This window comes from Globicephala melas, chromosome 7 (genome assembly GCF_963455315.2).
Source record: "Globicephala melas chromosome 7, mGloMel1.2, whole genome shotgun sequence".
NCBI lineage: Eukaryota > Metazoa > Chordata > Mammalia > Artiodactyla > Delphinidae > Globicephala > Globicephala melas.
The window spans coordinates 25,193,422-25,211,605 of record NC_083320.1 but is presented as its reverse complement, the minus strand read 5'-3'; the positions used below and the strand labels follow the sequence as shown (position 1 = coordinate 25,211,605).

The following is an 18,184-nucleotide window of genomic DNA, read 5'->3' as shown; positions in this document are numbered from 1 at the left end:
TGGTCCACAAATTCAAGATCGTTATGAAGGGATGCGAGGACAGGTGGCAGCTGAGGGATAGTGAGAAACAGCGAAGAGTCAATGAATGGGAGACATCAAAAAGGGTTAAATGTTTCTCAAGTAGTTACTATAGGAAAAGAACTGGAGGGAAAGGAGAATATAGTTGGAGAATCAGGTGTCTGATTGAGTGATTTCAGATGTGATACCATTTCAGAACGAGTTCTCTACAACTAACAGGACATGAACCAGGGCCAATGAAATAACTATAACAGAAGTGATTTACTCTAGTTACTGGTACTTTTTTTCTTTTCTTTTTAGTAGAGTTTTGGAAGACTAAATTCTGTTTCTAAGGAGTTTGGAATCTCTTTCTGAAGTTATTGCTTTATTTTAAAAAGCAAAACAACTATCCAAAACTTTTCTTAATTACTTTAGCAATAATTTTTCTTAACGGAAAAAGGATTGGTTAACCAATTTTTCAAAATCATGCAAGCAGGGCTTCCCTGGTGGTGCAGTGGTTGAGAGTCCGCCTGCCGATGCAGGGGACACGGGTTCGTGTCCCGGTCCGGGAAGATCCCACATGCTGCGGAGCAGCTGGGCCCCTGAGCCATGGCCGCTGAGCCTGCGCGTCCGGAGCCTGTACTCCACAACGGGAGAGGCCACAACAGTGAGAGGCCCGCGTACCGCAAAAAAAAAAAAAATCATGCAAGCAGTATAGAATCCTGTGACATCTAAGTAGTGGGCTTTTAATAAAAAGGAATTTTATGTTTTTCACCTCTGAAATGAATGAATTGTATTCATATATGCAAATTAGCAAAATCTATTAGGCCTAAAGATATAATATAATCAAATTATATGCATTTTAAAAAATCCACTATTAGTATAATACAGGATCTAGCTAAGAGTTATTGTTAACTATGTGAAGCCATATGTATGAAAATATTGTAATGTGAAAATAATGTTATAGAACAAAATATCTTTTCCAATCGTTTTGTAAATCTGCTATAATCTAGGAGAAAATGTAAATCTTACCAAAAAATTGTCTGTCTCACCCCACTAATATGGCAGCAACAAGAGTTGAAACAGCTCTCACTAAGACACTGAGTATCATAAACACAATACAGAGAAGAGTAACAGAAACAATGGACACATCTTCAGAAAACAATAAAACGACTATTGTGTAAGATAAAAGTTCCTATTGTATAGGAAGAAGGAAACTAGTTATTTTTCTTTTAATAAGAAAATTACCATTTACACAATAAGGTTGGCTGATCTGAAACACCTTTCCTTGCAGCACCTTTTCATGAACTATGTGGTTGATTTGGTGGCACAGCTGAAACTGAAGCCAAGAAGATTCAAGTTATCTCTAACCTGAAGTATTATTGATCAGTCACTGGAACTTAGGATAATTATGGCATTTCTTCTAGCCTAGATTAGTTCTTTCTAAGAAAACATAAATTATCCTAGATTAGTTCTTTCTAAGAAAACATAAATTAAGTGCATAAATTTAAAGATATATGCACTTCCTAGGCAAATAAAATAATGTCAAATGGTAGTGGGCTTAAATATCAGGGGAAACAAACAAACAAACAAAAAACAGAGTAGTGGAAGCTCAGATAAACTCAAGAGGCTGTCTGATTTGACCAGACCAGGGTCCCCAATTCCAGGCATCTTGCTCAATAGCATCATTTTTTTAGGTATCTGTTGTGCATCATTTGATGAATTTAAAAACAAAGAAAAGAGACAAAAAACACCCGTGTTTTCCCAATGAAATGGTGCTATTTGAAGCAAGAACTAGGAGAGTGCATAAATGTAGGCATTCTTCTTAAGAAGGTGGACCTTTAGAGTCATTTTCTTAATGTTCAATGTGATCTTCCTTTATGTGAATGAAGAATGTACTGGCCACTCACTAGCAGTGTGTTATTATCATCATTATGAATCCATTAGACATACTTAGGTGAGCTGAGTAACAGCCTTGTGACCAAATCCTCCTTCTCTTGCTTTTAGTGTAGCATTTAATAGAACACAAATTGCTCCTTATTTATTTTTGCCTATGGTAAAAATTCTAAGGAAATATAAAAGTCCTCTCCTTTGCCCTTGGATATCAATAGAAGTAGCAGATGTAGTGAGTTTTGAGTATTAAATTGTTGCATGTTTGTCATTATTGTAACAAGTGAGTCACAGCTATATCTGATAAACCTAGTAGTAGTAGTTATTAAATCTGGAATATTCTACCCTAAGAGTAAAGTTGCAGGGAGGAGGGCAGCAAAAAGGTCTAATGCTTAATAAAAGTATGCAGTTTCCATTGTCTCTGGAAGCTGTATTTTCCTCCTATACAATGATATGAAACACAGGCACACACATGCATATTAATACTAATACACACATAACCAGTCTGCAAAGGAGACATGTGGCATGGTTGCAGTTATTTTAGTTTGAAAGTTATCCTTGGAACACTCTACCATAGTGCTGTACCTTAGTTGATTTCCTCCTGCCTTTCTTTGCCTAATGGCTTTCTCTTGCTACTGAAGCCTGTTTTGCCACACTCTGCAGGTAGCATATGCAGGAGAATAAATGTCTTTCTCTCCCAGTTGCTTTCAACCAATGACTGACAGCTGGAGTCCTTTCATCATCTCCCTTACATTTTAAGGAGAGTAACTCGGAGGTGTACGTCCTACACTGGCTGCCAGAGTCTCTCCAATGGAAAGAAGCTCCAGTCACTCATGAAGGCAGATGACTTTACTGATTCTCCTGTCTCATTTCCATATTCCCTTACTGATGAGTCCCTCACCTCCAAAAGAAACTATCAATACTTTCACTCAAATCCTTGTCTCAGGGTCAGCTTCTGCTTCTGGAAGAGCCCAAACTAAGACATATGTCAAACATGACTTTTAACTTAATAACCCTGCGAATATTTGCAATTTCAACTCAATTCTTAGGTCCAAATTGCAAATAATTTTGCTAACATAGACCTTTTGTGGTTTGATACGTTATTTAAGCACTTATAATGATCTTCACACATAATAGATGAGGTTAAAATGTAGGTATGAAAAGTAGGTATATGTTTGTATTAAAGTTATACCAGACTACTTAAAATACTGAATTCATCATTAATTTTTCCAGTTCAGCAGTATTTTAATTGTTGTGAAGCTATCCTAATGTTTTAAAAGTTGAGAAAATAGTAAGAAGTGTTTCTGCTTGATATTTATTGAAACTCTGCCAATAGCAGTTCATCAATCTGTTAATCTTCTAGCAGTTATTCACCAGGTAGGAAAGGTGCAGTCAAAGTATTTTCCCTAATTTTTTTTTTTTCATTTTTAAGAAGATCAGACTCTTTAGAGTCTGTTGGTCACCAGATCCATCAACCATCTAGGAAAATGATGCCTTTCATGGCTCAATCAGAGCCTCATCTAAATTTCAGCAGAAATCTGTAACTTCAAGCTGCCATCCCCACTCCTGTTTCCATGGGAATAGACTTCAGATGAGGGAAAAGAAAAAATGGACGGGGTTAGGAGCTTTCAAATAGTCATTCAAAATCATGATGAGGTTTTCAAAGCTTCTTTCCTAGGTGATTATTTTGTAGCCTCTTAACCCCTTTTTGCCAGTGTGTTTCCATGGAAATATGACAAAAATGGCTGTCCAAGCCTCCAGCAGAGATTATTAGCATTCTTGTGAATTTCAGCTTTGGCTGCTGTCTGGACTGGGCAAGATCTTTTACTATCAGTTTTACATATTAACTACACTGTTTCTACTCATTGTCTTTTTTCTTTATCATTTTTACTTCTTTGAAAGTTCCCTTCACAAATTTATACTTATGATCAAGATCAAATTGATCGTGACATCACTGAAAAAAGCTTGTTTTACATTTTAATATTTGAACCGGCTGTAGAGAGCGTCAGAAATTTTAGAGACCGGCAGAAGGAACATTATTTAGTTATTGGACTCAATGTCTGTTAGATAGGTGTTGATAGATATGCAGCAAGAATCATATTTAAAATATTTAGCAACTGTTAAGACACAGCACTGAAACCAAGGGGGACACTGTGGGCTCCTGGGATCTGGAGCCTTTCTGTTCAGCCTCAGTGACCTTCCCTGAGTTCCAAAGGGCAGGTTCAAACAGTTGTTAATCAGGGAAGGGAGGGGATTCAGAGACAAGGAAGGAGCAGGCAAGAAACAATAGGGTCCCGGGATACAAATAACAATATCTTTGTGCTCTTTACAGAAAGAAAACCCCCAACAAATGGAAATTGTTAGCATTCTTCATTCCAGATTAAAGGAACCAGAAAAGCTCTTCAAGACACCAACTGAGGCCAGATTAAAGGAAAGGAGGCCCTGCACACACCCTAATCTTATCAGCAATTCCACCCTTGAACCACTGCTATAGAACTCCTCACTAAACTCACTAAACCCTCGGGGTTGGGACACACAGTTTTGAGGGCAAGAGCCTGCTCTGTGTCCCTCTGCCAGGCACAGCAATAAAGCTATTCTTCACCCAAACTCTGTCTCCGAGGTTCGATTCGGCACTGGTACACACAGACAGAGCTTTCGGCATCTGCACCAACCAATCAGAGCAACAGGTTGGTCCCACTTAAATTATCAGCCCTATTGTATAACAACCAATAAGTTGTTCAACTAAAAGTAGCCCTATATAAGATGAGTATAGCATTAGACCCAAATAAATTATCCAGCGCCTATAACTGAGCTCCTATAAAACTTACAAAAGAGCGCACAAGAGAAAAGGATAGAAAAACATAGCAATTTGTCTTTTTAAAAATCAAAGTGCATATTCTTTTATATGAAGGTCATTTGAAAATCAAAATCATTCTTATTACTGAAGACATTATGCTAAAAGATAGAGAAAGAATACATATGGGTCTTTGACAGCACCTCTGGCAAGCTATCTTGTGTTGAATGTGAAAAAATAACAGCATGCTACATACATAGTTTCATCTGTTGTACCTTCTGAAATTTGCTGAACAGCTCAATCTACAATTATTGCTAGGGAAAATCTTAAAGTTCTGGTTGACCTTATAAAGTACTTTCATTCTTCATAACTCTTATTATTCTATACTTGGAGCATTTTACCTATAAGGTCTTGTCTTATGAATATGAATTGAAAAAAACAAGTTTCAATGTGTAATTATCTGAGTTAGTGGGTTCCTAATTTAAATTTAACAGCAACTAACTCACTATCAAAACTAATCTTGATTGATGTTTTCAAGTAATATATCATAACAACAATAAAATAAAGCAGTCTGATTTTCCAAATCATCGCCACTACTCTCAAGTGCAGTCTGGCATAGTGTTAAGCACATGGCCGTTGAGGGCAGGATTTGGTCAGCAAGCCAAATCTGGCTTTTAGCTTGCTTGTGTAAATAAAGTTTTACTGGAACACATTCATACCCATTCGCCCATTCCTGTGTTTTTTTGGTTTTTTTTTTAATTGTCTATGGCTGCTTATCTACTAAAAGGAGAGAGTTGAGTAGTTGTCACAAAAACCACATTGCAGGAAAAGCCTGAATATTTATTCTCTGGTCTTTTAAGCAAAAGTTTGCTGACCCTTGCTCAAGCCTTTAATTATAAGATTATACCATTTCCAGAGAAGACACTTTGAAGTTGGAGTCTTTTTTTTTTTGAATTCTAAAAGCAGTCTATTAATAATGGATAAAAACGTGATTGCCTGCTGTCTGTACTTACATCCATAAACTCCACATTGGCTTTGGGACCAGTTGTTTCATTAAGAATCTTAATAGCCACAGGAATCTTCACTGTTTCTCCTTCAGGGACCCAAATACCCTTGGGAAGAAAAAAATCACATTAAATCTATATTAAGACATACAACATTTAGACCAGAAACACAAGAATTATTAAAAAGTCAAAATAATAAAGAAAAAAAGACTTTAACCTTTAGAAGGTGAATTTAAGGGTTATGTTCTTAGAGTGAATAGGGAAAGCTATATGTCAAATGCAAAATAATAAGCCAAGTTCTCTGCAGTATATTTTTTTTTGTAAATTATTACCGTAAAAATGAGGAAAAAAAAGCCCAAGACCCATTTTCTTTTTGATGGTACTAGGGTGGAGAACAGGCTTACCGTTATTTAAAAAAGTAACAACAGAGGGGGTTACCTTATAAAGATATAGAATCAATATTAAAATATTCCTAAAGTATACTTTTGAAATAAGAATATACATTCAGTGTGAATTAATTTGCACTGCTTTTTAAATTAGTATAGTCATTATTTTCCAGGCTCCATCAGACCACAGTTCAACTATCCTGATACCATGATATTGGTTCAAATCTTTTATGTTTAAACACAGTGTATCTTCAACCAGAAGGAAGCATTAACCAAGTAATTGGCTAAGCCAACTTGAATTTCTGTGGTCAAGAATAATTCTTTAAAGTTTAAGACAGTATGTCCTTGTAAGAACTAATATATTAATTAAAACTTAGGGTCAACAATATACACTGTAGGCATAAATTTAAACATACTTATGGAACTTTCAGTAAGCTTTTAATAGAGGTAATTTCAATACATGTGCAACACTCTTGGACAGTGGGTAAATAAGTGTTGTTAAAAATATTAATAAAGCTTTATTATTAAATAATAATAAAATATTATTAATATTTTACCTTCTGAGGTCACTAGATAATATTTAGTCTTGAGTTATATGGTATTCATGATTTAAAATAAAATTCAATTTCCAGACCGTACCATCTTTAAAACTACAACCATGACTATATGCAAGGTACATGCCAAGATTGAGTTACTTTTAAAATGGAAGTCCATTTTTTTCCTAGCACAATATAAATAGGGAAACAGATAGGATACATTGTGTCTCTTTAAACATAAAAAGGATTTGAAGACTAGAAGGTATCAAGTCAGCCTAGAATAGTTTATATTCAAATTAGGTACTCAGCTAATATATTTTTTTTTAATTTTTATTGGAGTATAGTTGCTTTACAATGTTGTGTTAGTTTCTACCATACAGCAAAGTTAATCAGCTAGACATATACACATATCCTGTCTTTTTTGGACTTTCTTCCTATTTAGGTCACCACAGAGCACTGAGTAGTGTTCCCTGTGCTACACAGTAGGTTCTCATTAGTTATCTATTTTACACATAATATCAATAGTGTATATATGTCAATTCCAATCTCCCAGTACATCCCACTCTCCTTTCCCCCTTGGTATTCATACGTTTATTCTCTACATCTGTGTCTTGTCTGTGTCTCTTTCTCTGCTTTGTAAATAAGATTGTCTACACCAATATTTTTAGATTCCATAAATATGCATTAATATACAATATGTTTTTCTCTTTTTGACTTACTTCATTCTGTATGACAGTCTCTAGGTCCATCTACGTCTCTACAAATGACCCAATTTCATTCCTTCTTATGGCTGAGTAATTCTCCATTGTATATGTACCACATCTTCCTTATCCATTTCTCTGTTGACGGACATTTAGGTTATTTCCATGTCCTGGCTACTGTAAATAGTGCTGCAATGAACATTGGGGTGCATGTGTCTTTTTGAATTATAGTTTTCTCTGTGTATATGCCCAGTAGTGGGATTGCTGGGTCACATGATAGTTCTATTTTTAGTTTTTAAAGGAACCTCCACACTGTTCTCCACAGTGGCTGTATCAATTTACATTCCCACCAACAGTGCAAGAGGGTTCCCTTTTCTCCACACCCTCTCCACCATTTGTTGTTTGTAGATTTTTGGATGATGGCCATTCTGACCTGTGTGAGGTGATATCACATTGTAGTTTTGATTTGCATTTCTCTAATAATTAGTGATGTTGAGCATTTTTTCATGTGTTAGTTGGACATTTGTATGTCTTCTTTGGAGAAATGTCTATTTAGGTTTTCTGCCCATTTTTGGATTGGGTTGTTTGCTTTTTTGTTATTGAGCTGCATGAGATGTTTGTATATTTTGGAGATTAATCCTTTGTCCGTTGATTCATTTGCAAATATTTTCTCCCATTCTGAGGGTTGCCTTTTTCATCTTGTTTATGGTTTCTTTTGCTGTGCAAAAGCTTTTAAGTTTAATGAGGTCCCATTTATTTTTGTTTTTATTCTCATTAGTCTAGGAGGTGGGTCAAAAAACATCAGCTAATAATTCTGAATTTAATTGAACAAAATATGCAGAACAAAAGATTAAGAAACTTTTGCATTTTCACCATAGAATAAAAGTTTTATTTTAAAGAGATTACATTATTTTTGGAAAATTCAAGAGAGAAAATTAAGGTTTATATTCCAATTGTTAATAATTTCCATTAAATAAATCTGTCTTAAATATAAGAAAATAACATTTTAAGATGTAAAGTTCTTAAGATCTTACATATTTTAGCCAACATATTTGTAAAAATGTAGGCTTGCATATAGCTTTGAGAAACTTGTTAAAGCAAATTTTGGGAATTGAAGTAATGGACATTACAAGAAGGATTTAGTACTATCCCAACAGAGCTTCTTATTCTTGTTGTTTACCATTAAAAATAAATTTCACCACAATTAACCTTGGGCCTGGCCTTTGAATTGGTTTTGTAATTAAGTTAAATAAGTAAACATGCAAATGCTATCATTCAAGCTCTCGCTTTCCAGAAACATCTCTCTTATTAAAAACCCATGTTGTCACCCTCTCCTTCTAGCTAACCTGAACTTAGAGAAAAGAAAGAAAAGCACATTGCCCAGGTCTCTCGGGGATCTCCTCCTGTGTAGGGGTAAAGGTAAATGGGTTGGATCTGGGTATTTTGGAAAAGAACAAATTTGCCAAAGGGAGATGATATCAAAAGGAGGTCAGAAGGCATTCAGAGAATGAACAATATTTTGGCTTTGCATCCTTGTTTCCTGCTTTCTCATAACTGTATCCAACCCAGTTTAGTCAATAAAAATTAATGAATTCATTTGTTCAGCAACTTCTCAATACTATAAAGATTTCTCCTCTCTGAATATTAAAGAGGAAGTTAGGTTGGCTAGAACAATAACTTTGGCTATTATTTAAAACAAGTCTGAAACAAAACAAAATAACTGATGGTATGTGTTATTTTCTACTTACTTTATAAACAGTTCCAAAAGCACCTGAACCAAGTACTTTTACTCTTTTGAGCTCAGTTTCTTTCAAAATACGTAGTTGAGCTTGATTAGGCGCCGTACCACTGGGTGTTAAGGGTTCTACCAACTACAAAGCAAAAAGAGTACAGGTTACACAACTTTCGATCCAACAATCAGTGTTCCTCTCTTTTTCTCTCTGGTTCACTTTCTCACACATAGAAAACACACACAAGACCACTTTTCCTTGACAAACAATATGTTTGTCAAATGGATCACTCACAATTCCTTCTGACCCTACCCTTTCTCTTCTCATGCTATTCACCTGGGTGAACACAAGTAACAAATGTATACCTACCTTGAGGCATACTAGTCTAGGGGATTTTTTTCCCACTTTTTATAGAAATTTAGAGACTAATTAGGGGCTCTTAATTCTACTTTTTCATGCTCCTTCCTTTTGGAAAACTTCATCTAAGACTTAGAGATTTTACTTATGCCAGTGTACTCTATCAAAGTTTTTTTTCATTTCAGGAAATTCGATACATAAAAATTAAATAAATACAATTTTTAAAAATTAAAAAACTACCTTCTTATCATTTAATACCTAGCAGGGAAGTCAGGACAGACATGTCAGAAGAGAAGAAAACAAGTTAGCACAATGTCACTACACCAAGACAGTGTTTCTAAATCTTTCATGTACATATGAATTACCAGAGTTTTTTGTTAAAATGCAGATTCTGGTTCAGTAGATATGGATTTGAGGCTGAAATCTGCATTGTTACAGAACTCCAGGAGATTCCTCTTTATGATGATGGTCCTTGAACACATTTTAAGTAGCAAGGCCCTAAGAGCACCTTCTAGGTTAAAAATTCTAAAATGCTATGAATTGATTCTAGATCATAAATGAATTCTATGAAATGCAGAGGAATAAAATAACCACTGGGGAGTGAGGTTTGCTTTTTGTGGCTCCTAAAAGGAGGAACACTTTAAAATTGGTCTTGAGATAATAAAAATGGATGGACATGGGGGAGGACACTGCCACCAGGAAGAACAGTTTGCACACAGTATCAGGGAGAAGGACAGGTCTGAAGGGTGAGATTAGAGTGGGAAATACCAGTTCCTAAAGTGGGCTGGGTAGCCAAAAGGGGTAAAATTAGGCTGATAATTTTAGATGTCATAGTTTAGATGCCATTTCCAGAGAGGATGGGTAAGCAGGAGAAAGGTATGTAAATGTGGGCCAATTTCTTGACTATGTGAATACAAAAATGTAGACAGAAGAGAGACTCTGGGTGCCAAAAAGTTTATACTGTATGTTAAAATTTTAGAGTTTTATCTATGCTTGAGGAAAAAGGCAAGTCAGAGAAACAAGAGCTTTTTTAAAATTTATTTTTAAGTTAAATGAAAGAACTAAACTTTAAACACAGACAAATAGCTTGTTCTCCCTCAGCATAAGGAAATAATTAAGGCCTACTCCTACTCACATTGTCTTGAAAACCACCACAGTATTTCAAAATGTCTGTTTATAAGGCTAACTGCACTGCGGTCCTCAGCTTGGTTATTATCATCATGCTTCTGTGAACATCATGGTCTACTTAATTAGCTAAACAGAATCTTGAATGTAGGTAAAGTTTAGGGATGTTAGCAAGAATTTGGGAAAGGTGATAAGAATTATAATATTCTTAAGCTATTTTTTAACAGTCTGGCAACTAATACACTTTTATTTCAATTTCAAATTTATCTTGTAATAATGCATATAACTGCATTCAAGTCCCATAAATCTCAGAAAGAGTCACACAATTCTTTAACAAATCTGAAAAAAATCTCCTGCAGAGGATCCCATTCATTTGAATCCTGCTGTGCAGAATTTCTTTCATAGATTTTGATACACATACTATGTATACAGTAAGAAACTTTTATAAAAGTTTAAAAGTTATAAAACTTTACAATCATATACAAAAGTCATACAAAAATCATATGCAAGATTGGGGACTGGATTTTAGCAGTTTAGGCTAGATAGACTTAAAAATGTATATACATGTATTATATATAGGCATATACTGTGCAATAATTTCATATTTTGAAAACTTTACAATTCTACCCGCAATTTTATTAAGTATCATTCAATTTATTTCTACAAACACATTTTTTCCCCAGGAATTTGAGTATTATACCATTAAAAGAGCACAGTTTTATTTTATGACCCAGTATGGTAGAAAGACAATTGAGTTTAAATTTGTGGGTTTGTATATCATTGTTGCCACTTACAGGCTTAGAACGCAATTTGTCTTTCCTGGCCCTTCATTTCACATCTGTGAAATTGGTATACCAATAATTATCTTAGAAGATTGTTAAAGGATGAAATGGTATATACGTAGGTGGAAAACTCTGGAATATTACCTGCCATAATATAGGCACCAAATCTGTCACTCTTCAAGGGATAGGATTATATCTCATTAATACAGTTCTAAATCACAGCATCTATCAAAGTATCAAGCTTATAGTGCACCTCAATAAGTGTATATTGAAAAAAAGATTTTCTACTTTTATGCATGCAACAGAAAAAAAGACAATCTGGGTCAACATGATTTTGTGAAGCGTATCAATTTTAAAAATCTTCCAACAACATATCATGTTTTAACAAAGTTTTCACATCTGAGGCAGATTTCTAGCTTCAGTATTTAAGAATTTAAGTTGAACCTGTTAAAAATTCCTCTTCTATTTAGATGGTAGGAAATCACGGTTATTTACTCTTACTGAGAGAAAGATGAGAATTCAACAATTAGCTAATTTAGTCCTAAGCTATAACTTTCTATAAAAAATAGAATATGCTTATAAAACCAATCAGTATGTGTTTATTTAGTAATGAAATGCCAATTTGGAGGGCATTATTAGAAAGCACCATATTAACAGCACAAAACAACTATTTTCATAGCAATGAGCTTTTCCTACACATAGTTAAGAGACAGAATTTGTCTTCTATTTATTCAATGACCTAAATATCCACTGCTATTCCAAACCTTTAATTCCTTTCCAACTCTAGTTTATTTACTTCACTTTTCAGAATTCTTTCAGTGACTGCTCCAAGCTGTCCATAAGGGAGAATTCTACCTGTCTCCATCATCCTAGCTAACCTGAAAATATGCACAGCACATGGGCTGTGCCCAAACTGTTATTCATGTTCACATGTACAAGGCTGAAAGTGATCAAGTTGATCTTTTGTAACATTCAGTTCAAGTTGGAATCATTACTATGTTCACTCTGTGTATATAACTACCATTTTTATGCTTGAACGTGTCTACTGATAAGACAGCCCATTTAATTTCAGGTAACTTCAATCATTAGAAATACCTTCTTATATGTAACTGTATAGTAGCTTTCTGAAACTTTCAAATAATTCTATCCAGATTTAACTTTTGGGGGAAAAGAGCTAAAATTTAATTCATTATCAGTGTGAGAAACATATGAATGAATGAATATTCCCATTCCTTTCAGTGTTAAGAGGAAAAGTCAAAATGTCACACTGACAGTGAGACAGAAAACAAATGCAAAGAAGGCAGACTGTCTCAGTACAGATTTGCTCTGAAATGTTCAGATAGGCATGGATACGTGTATCAGGAGAAAGAGGTAGGATTCGAGTTGAGAAGGATATGGTAACACATGGTCTTCTGCAATTGTTTTTCCTCTATAACCTTTATGGTGAAAACGATCATCTTGCATGCTAGAGAATTCAGTGTGGCAATACAAAAGAAATTATAGTATTTTATGGATAATTTACATATTCACAATAACTAACATGCATAATATTAAATGCACCTCATAAATAGTGTGATAAGGCCTATGTGATTACAAAACTAAGCTTTATCCTGAAGCTCATCTTTTCACTGCTGCTATAATGAGATCAGTGGCTACGAATTTAATGGCCCTAATTAAAGCATAAATTGCTTGCCAATCTGGCTTTATTTTAAACCAAAAAAATTCTATTGTTTTCTAACATTTTTCTAGTTCTGCTACTGAGATATTCTCTGACTCAGATATTGTCTAGTTCTGCTACTTGTATATCCTAGAGCTTGTTAATGGACCCCTGTCTCCAAAAGAAACAGATCTGGCCCAATATGATAATTTCCTCGACCCCTGCTATTTGCCCTCTTCAAGCCATGAGGCTGCCTTGACTACACTTATTATATACTCTGATTTTCCATCAACTTTGTATACCATACTATAAAATATAAACCCTCAGCAGGAAATTGAATAGAATTTTCTCTTGGATTAAAAAACTAAGTATCTAAACCTTCTAAACCTAATGAAAATCCCTAAACACTTGAAGAGAAGAAATGAACACCTCACCTCTGTTTCCAGGAATCTTCTTAAGGCTCTTTTCTTTTTGATGCTCTTCCTTCTAACATAAACTGCAAATGTTAGACCCACGATGACCATGATGAAGAGCCCGCCAATGACTCCGGCTGCAATTAGAGGAGTCCTGCCAACCAGAATGGAAAAGTAAAGAAAAAAGTATGAAGAAAGAAAAGACAGAGGAAGAGGAAAAAGCAGTTGGACAAGCCATTATCCACATATCACAAGTCTAGTCAATTAGAAGAAATGCAAATTAAAAATGCATTAAAGCTTTCACAAAACTTTTCTCATGGTAAAAACTGTACCTGTTTTTTGTTTTGCTTTGTTTTTTAGTAATAAACCATGCACAGACAACTAATCTTTGGGGATGAGCAGCCACAACATGCCATTTGATGAAAAAATGTAAAATTTGATAACAAAATGAAGAATGTATGCCAAATTTTTGATATAGGATAATTTTAAATCATTTTAATTTTACTTTTATCTATAAAGAAGTAGAAATGCACTTAAATAGTATTGTTGTGGTTTATAATATTATTTTCAACGTTTTCTCTGAAGCAGGCTTTCTCAACAGTGGCACTATTGACATTTGGGGCTGGATACTTGTTCATTCTGGGGACTGTCTTTTGCATTTTAGGATGTTTAGCAGCATCCTTGGTCTCCATCCACTACAAGCCAGTAACACCTCCATCCTCTAGTCATGACTGTCTCCAGACATTGTCAAACGTCTGTCAAAATCACTGCCAGTTGAGAGCTACTGTTCTAAACCAAAAATGACTGGTCTGAGGACCTATGAACCCCACACCTCTGGTATATAGAGATATCAACAGAGAGATGCATTGACAAAAGTACTATTTCAAACTCTGGCAAGGGCAACTTTGCTGGGACAAAGGGTACGAGAAAGATGAAGACTGGGTCAGATGGGTTTTCAGAGTTATGATGACTGGAGTAAGCATTATTATTAAAAGCAGGAATAAGCATCATATACCCATGAAAGATGTCTACACACTAAGTATTAAAAAAAAATATGTAAATAGTATTAAAAAGGGATTAGGAAGAAATTGGAGATTTTTATTCTTAAAATGTTTCTCTAATATATTGTTAGCTAATGTATAATTTTGAAACTGATCACTTTTTGTTTTCTAAGATAAATTTTTGCTTGCTTGAAAAGTAATGTTTATGGTCTTAACTTCTTGTTCTAGAGTAGAGTAGTATCTATGAGCTTTCTGTAGTCAGAGCCCTGAAATATATTAATTTCATATGTCATAGCAAGCCGTTCAGAGTAAAACACATAGGTGTTGACTATGAAGTCATGATAGATATCAAAACTAAAAAAATAACTCCCTGAATGCTCATGCTTTCCATAGTAAAGTGTTTTATATTTTATATTCCTATTTATAGAAGAACCTACTCTATACAGCTACCCTCCTTCAGAAAAAAAAAAAAAATTACTTGTTCTTGAAAGGTAAACTTTTGCTCAAAGACAGATTGGAAATAACGAAAGCAGATGATCCTAAATAGAATTTTTAAATTCTAAAGAGCTCTGGGAAAAAATCTGGGTAACTTCTTCTATAAATTAAGTCATGTCTTTTAAACATTATAACTGTTATATTATTGTCATATAAAACTGCAAAGAAACCTTAAAATGTAGTTCATCCTAAAGGTTGTTTCCTGACAGCTCAAAGTCCTACAGCATACTGAAATGTTGCTATAATTCAACTAGATTTTCCTAAATGGAATTTTCTAAAGACTTAAAAATCTATGCTGAGAAAATTAAACTGAAGTACGGAAACAAACTCATCATTGTGATGTGTTTTGGTGTGTGTAAGATCACATTTTTGGTATGCCAGTTATATGTATTTCAGAAAATATTTTAGTTTTCAACCCAAGGCATAATTTTCAGCTCAACTGCCTAACACATCCCTGAAAAGCCACTACTATAAAAAGAACTGTATTTTTGTTTCCTGAGCCCAACTTTTTATTGCAAAGGATTTATGCATGATTGAGAATAGTCCCCAGTATTTTTTTAATTGTGGATTTGAACTAAACTCTAAACTTCCTCTGCTTATCTATTTTTCAAAAGAATAAATGGTATGTATTTATGACAATATTTGTCAATGTCACTGTAAATTAAAAGAAAATTCTTTTTTTTTTTTTTTCATTTTAAGAATGATCACTTCCAATAGAACAAAACAAGATCCCTGACTCTATTTTTTTTTCATCTAATTTGGATGGATATCAGTTATCATATCATTACTACTTAGTTTAGTCATGGCAATGAAAATAAAACATTCAAAAACTCAATAGACAGTAATTTCTATGATTTTTCTAGTTAGCTTTTAGTTTTGATATTTTCCCTCAGCAGTTCCTTGGTTGACTTGCATTCCTCTAGCTTCTTTCTTCTTTTACCACTCTACAGGAATGATAAAGGTACAACCAACCTGAAGAAATAAAGAACTAGAGTTTCTGCACCTAAAACTAATAAATAAATGATTTTTTGGACATTTTAAGAGGCCAAACTCTTCTTATTCCAGAGAAAGTTACTCTTGAAAAAGAACATCAACCACAAGGAAGCAACCAATTAAATTGAAAAGGGACAATGTTCTATAAGAAAACTTGCTTGTTCTCTTTAATGAGTGAATATCATGAAAAAAGGTACTGATCTTGATTAAGAAGACTTAATATTCACAAAACCAGACATGAAATGAAACCCTGGCCTGGACTCTAGCATGGACAAGCCAACTATACAGAAATTTTTTAGATAACTTGAGAAATTAGAATATGGATTAGATAGTAGACGAAATAAAAATGTGTTGGCATGTAAAGACGTGGACCAGAAATTGAAAAGACTGAGTTACAAAACAGTAGGATTTAATCAGAAAAAAGTTCATATACACATACACATATATGTGTGTAAAAAGATCTGGAAGAATGTACAATAAGACACTATGACTCTAGTGTTCTTATTTTTGTATTTTTACTTTTGGGCATTCTCTAATATTCTACAATATATTTATTTTCCCTTTGAAATAAAAGTTAATTAAACTTAAGAAAAATACAGAAAAAATAAATCATTGTCTAAAAGCTTAGTTTTACAATAATGGCCTTGTTTTCTTTCTTTATTTTCTTTTTGAATGTTTACTTTGCATCTTTTCAATTAAGAATTCATTTTGCTATTCCCTGTCCACTTTTATGATCTAAGTGCTTCTGCAGATATTTTCTATTCATTATAGGTTAATGTGTCTGAGACATTTAATTACCACTATGTTTCTTATAATTAACATTATGTTTTATAAGACCACTCTAATCTGAAGTTACACTACTTACACATTTCCTACGCCCCCTGCAGTTTTGATGATTCCTAGATATTTGTAGGTGTAGGATAGATGTGCATTTTTTTTTTTTTTCCTGAGAGTTAATGCTTCACTCTTTATGAGGATCCTTTGGATAAAAGGGATATAGCTACTTAAGTTGCTTTTTTAAATTACTGTATATCCCTCCTAGGTCTCATGCTGACTATTTCCAACTAGGCTATATTCCTGAAAGAGTGTGTTCCTCTTATATGTTAGTCAGAGTAGCCTCCAAGAGGCTGAAATGTGACACTATTAATGAAATCAAAACCAAGAGACCTCGAGTACTCTGTAATCCCTTATCTGTAACAGGATTATTATTTGTTTCCTATCTTTTACCTGTCCATTAAAAATTGCTGGGATCCCCTAAAGTATACAAGATAGGACGTGACAAGTGATAAGTGCAAGCTTTTTCTAAAAGGATGCTATCAAGTGATATTTTACCTTATTCTGTGATTTAGAAATAGTATAATGAAACTGATATTGTCTACTCATAGAAACTGATATAATAAGGGTTCTGAATCACAAATGAGCTTGACTAATTTATATAAAAGCATGTAACTTGGTTTTCACAATTTCATTCAGAAGTTCAGAGACAACACAATGCATTATACTCTACTGCCTTGAATGCAGTTACCTATTTTAAACAGTTATATATAGAAGAGTAGTGTCTTCCCAAACCATACTACTCATATAATAAGATGTATTCTTATTATTCATTACTCTGTTGACCCATGCTTTTCCTCACTGGAGAATATAAAATGTGAGAGAATCATGGAAGCTGATTTTATAAACATCCAAATATTTTCTTTCATTGATCTGTTTCCTTCCAGATAACAGATCACAAATAAAATACAGTAAAGTCAATATAATTTATGATTAAAACTCAAATGGTTTTAAAACTATTCCATTATACCAGTTTTCATTTAATGTCAAGGGCAGGCTATTCTACAAAAAATGTGCAGTGGTATTTTCTTTAAAATTGTAAATGGTAAAAGTGGTAGTTTGACTAATATAGTCACCAAATCTAAATCTATAGGATTCCTTTATATGAATTTCACCAAATAAAATGATTTTAAATTTGTAATATAGGTATATTTTTCTTCATTTCTTAAATACAGAATAATTTTCGGTTACAGATAAAGGAATCAATCAGCAGCCCTATAACACACTGACAGTATAGTTTGTAACTCATGGTATTGACTTTAAATCAGAGACCTCCATTTTTAGAAGCTTCTAAAGTAAATAGTTTGAAGATGGGTCATCAGAAGTTGCTGGATCAGACTTAGGGCTGCTTCACTGCTTATCTATGGGCACTAAAGGTTAAGCTGATTTTTTAAAAATTTACACAGAAGTAAAAACAAACAAGAAAAGCTGCAGGCTAGTCAGATAATTTTAACCGAACATTTTTGTATAAGAAAGTTTAAATAAAATT

At 33.9% G+C, this 18,184-nt stretch overlaps 1 protein-coding gene across 1 annotated transcript in view; it reads right to left on the bottom strand.

The window, feature by feature from the left end:
- ERBB4 (erb-b2 receptor tyrosine kinase 4) overlaps window positions 1-18,184 on the bottom strand; it is a 1,112,005-nt gene that overhangs the window by 217,930 nt on the left and 875,891 nt on the right. Inside the window, exons 17-19 of the mRNA XM_030852949.2 lie at window positions 13,394-13,526; window positions 9,057-9,179; window positions 5,695-5,793 (exon numbers count right to left, since the gene is read on the bottom strand). Of these exons, the coding sequence (XP_030708809.1) occupies window positions 5,695-5,793; window positions 9,057-9,179; window positions 13,394-13,526 (355 nt within the window). The remainder of the gene's footprint in view (window positions 1-5,694; window positions 5,794-9,056; window positions 9,180-13,393; window positions 13,527-18,184) is intronic.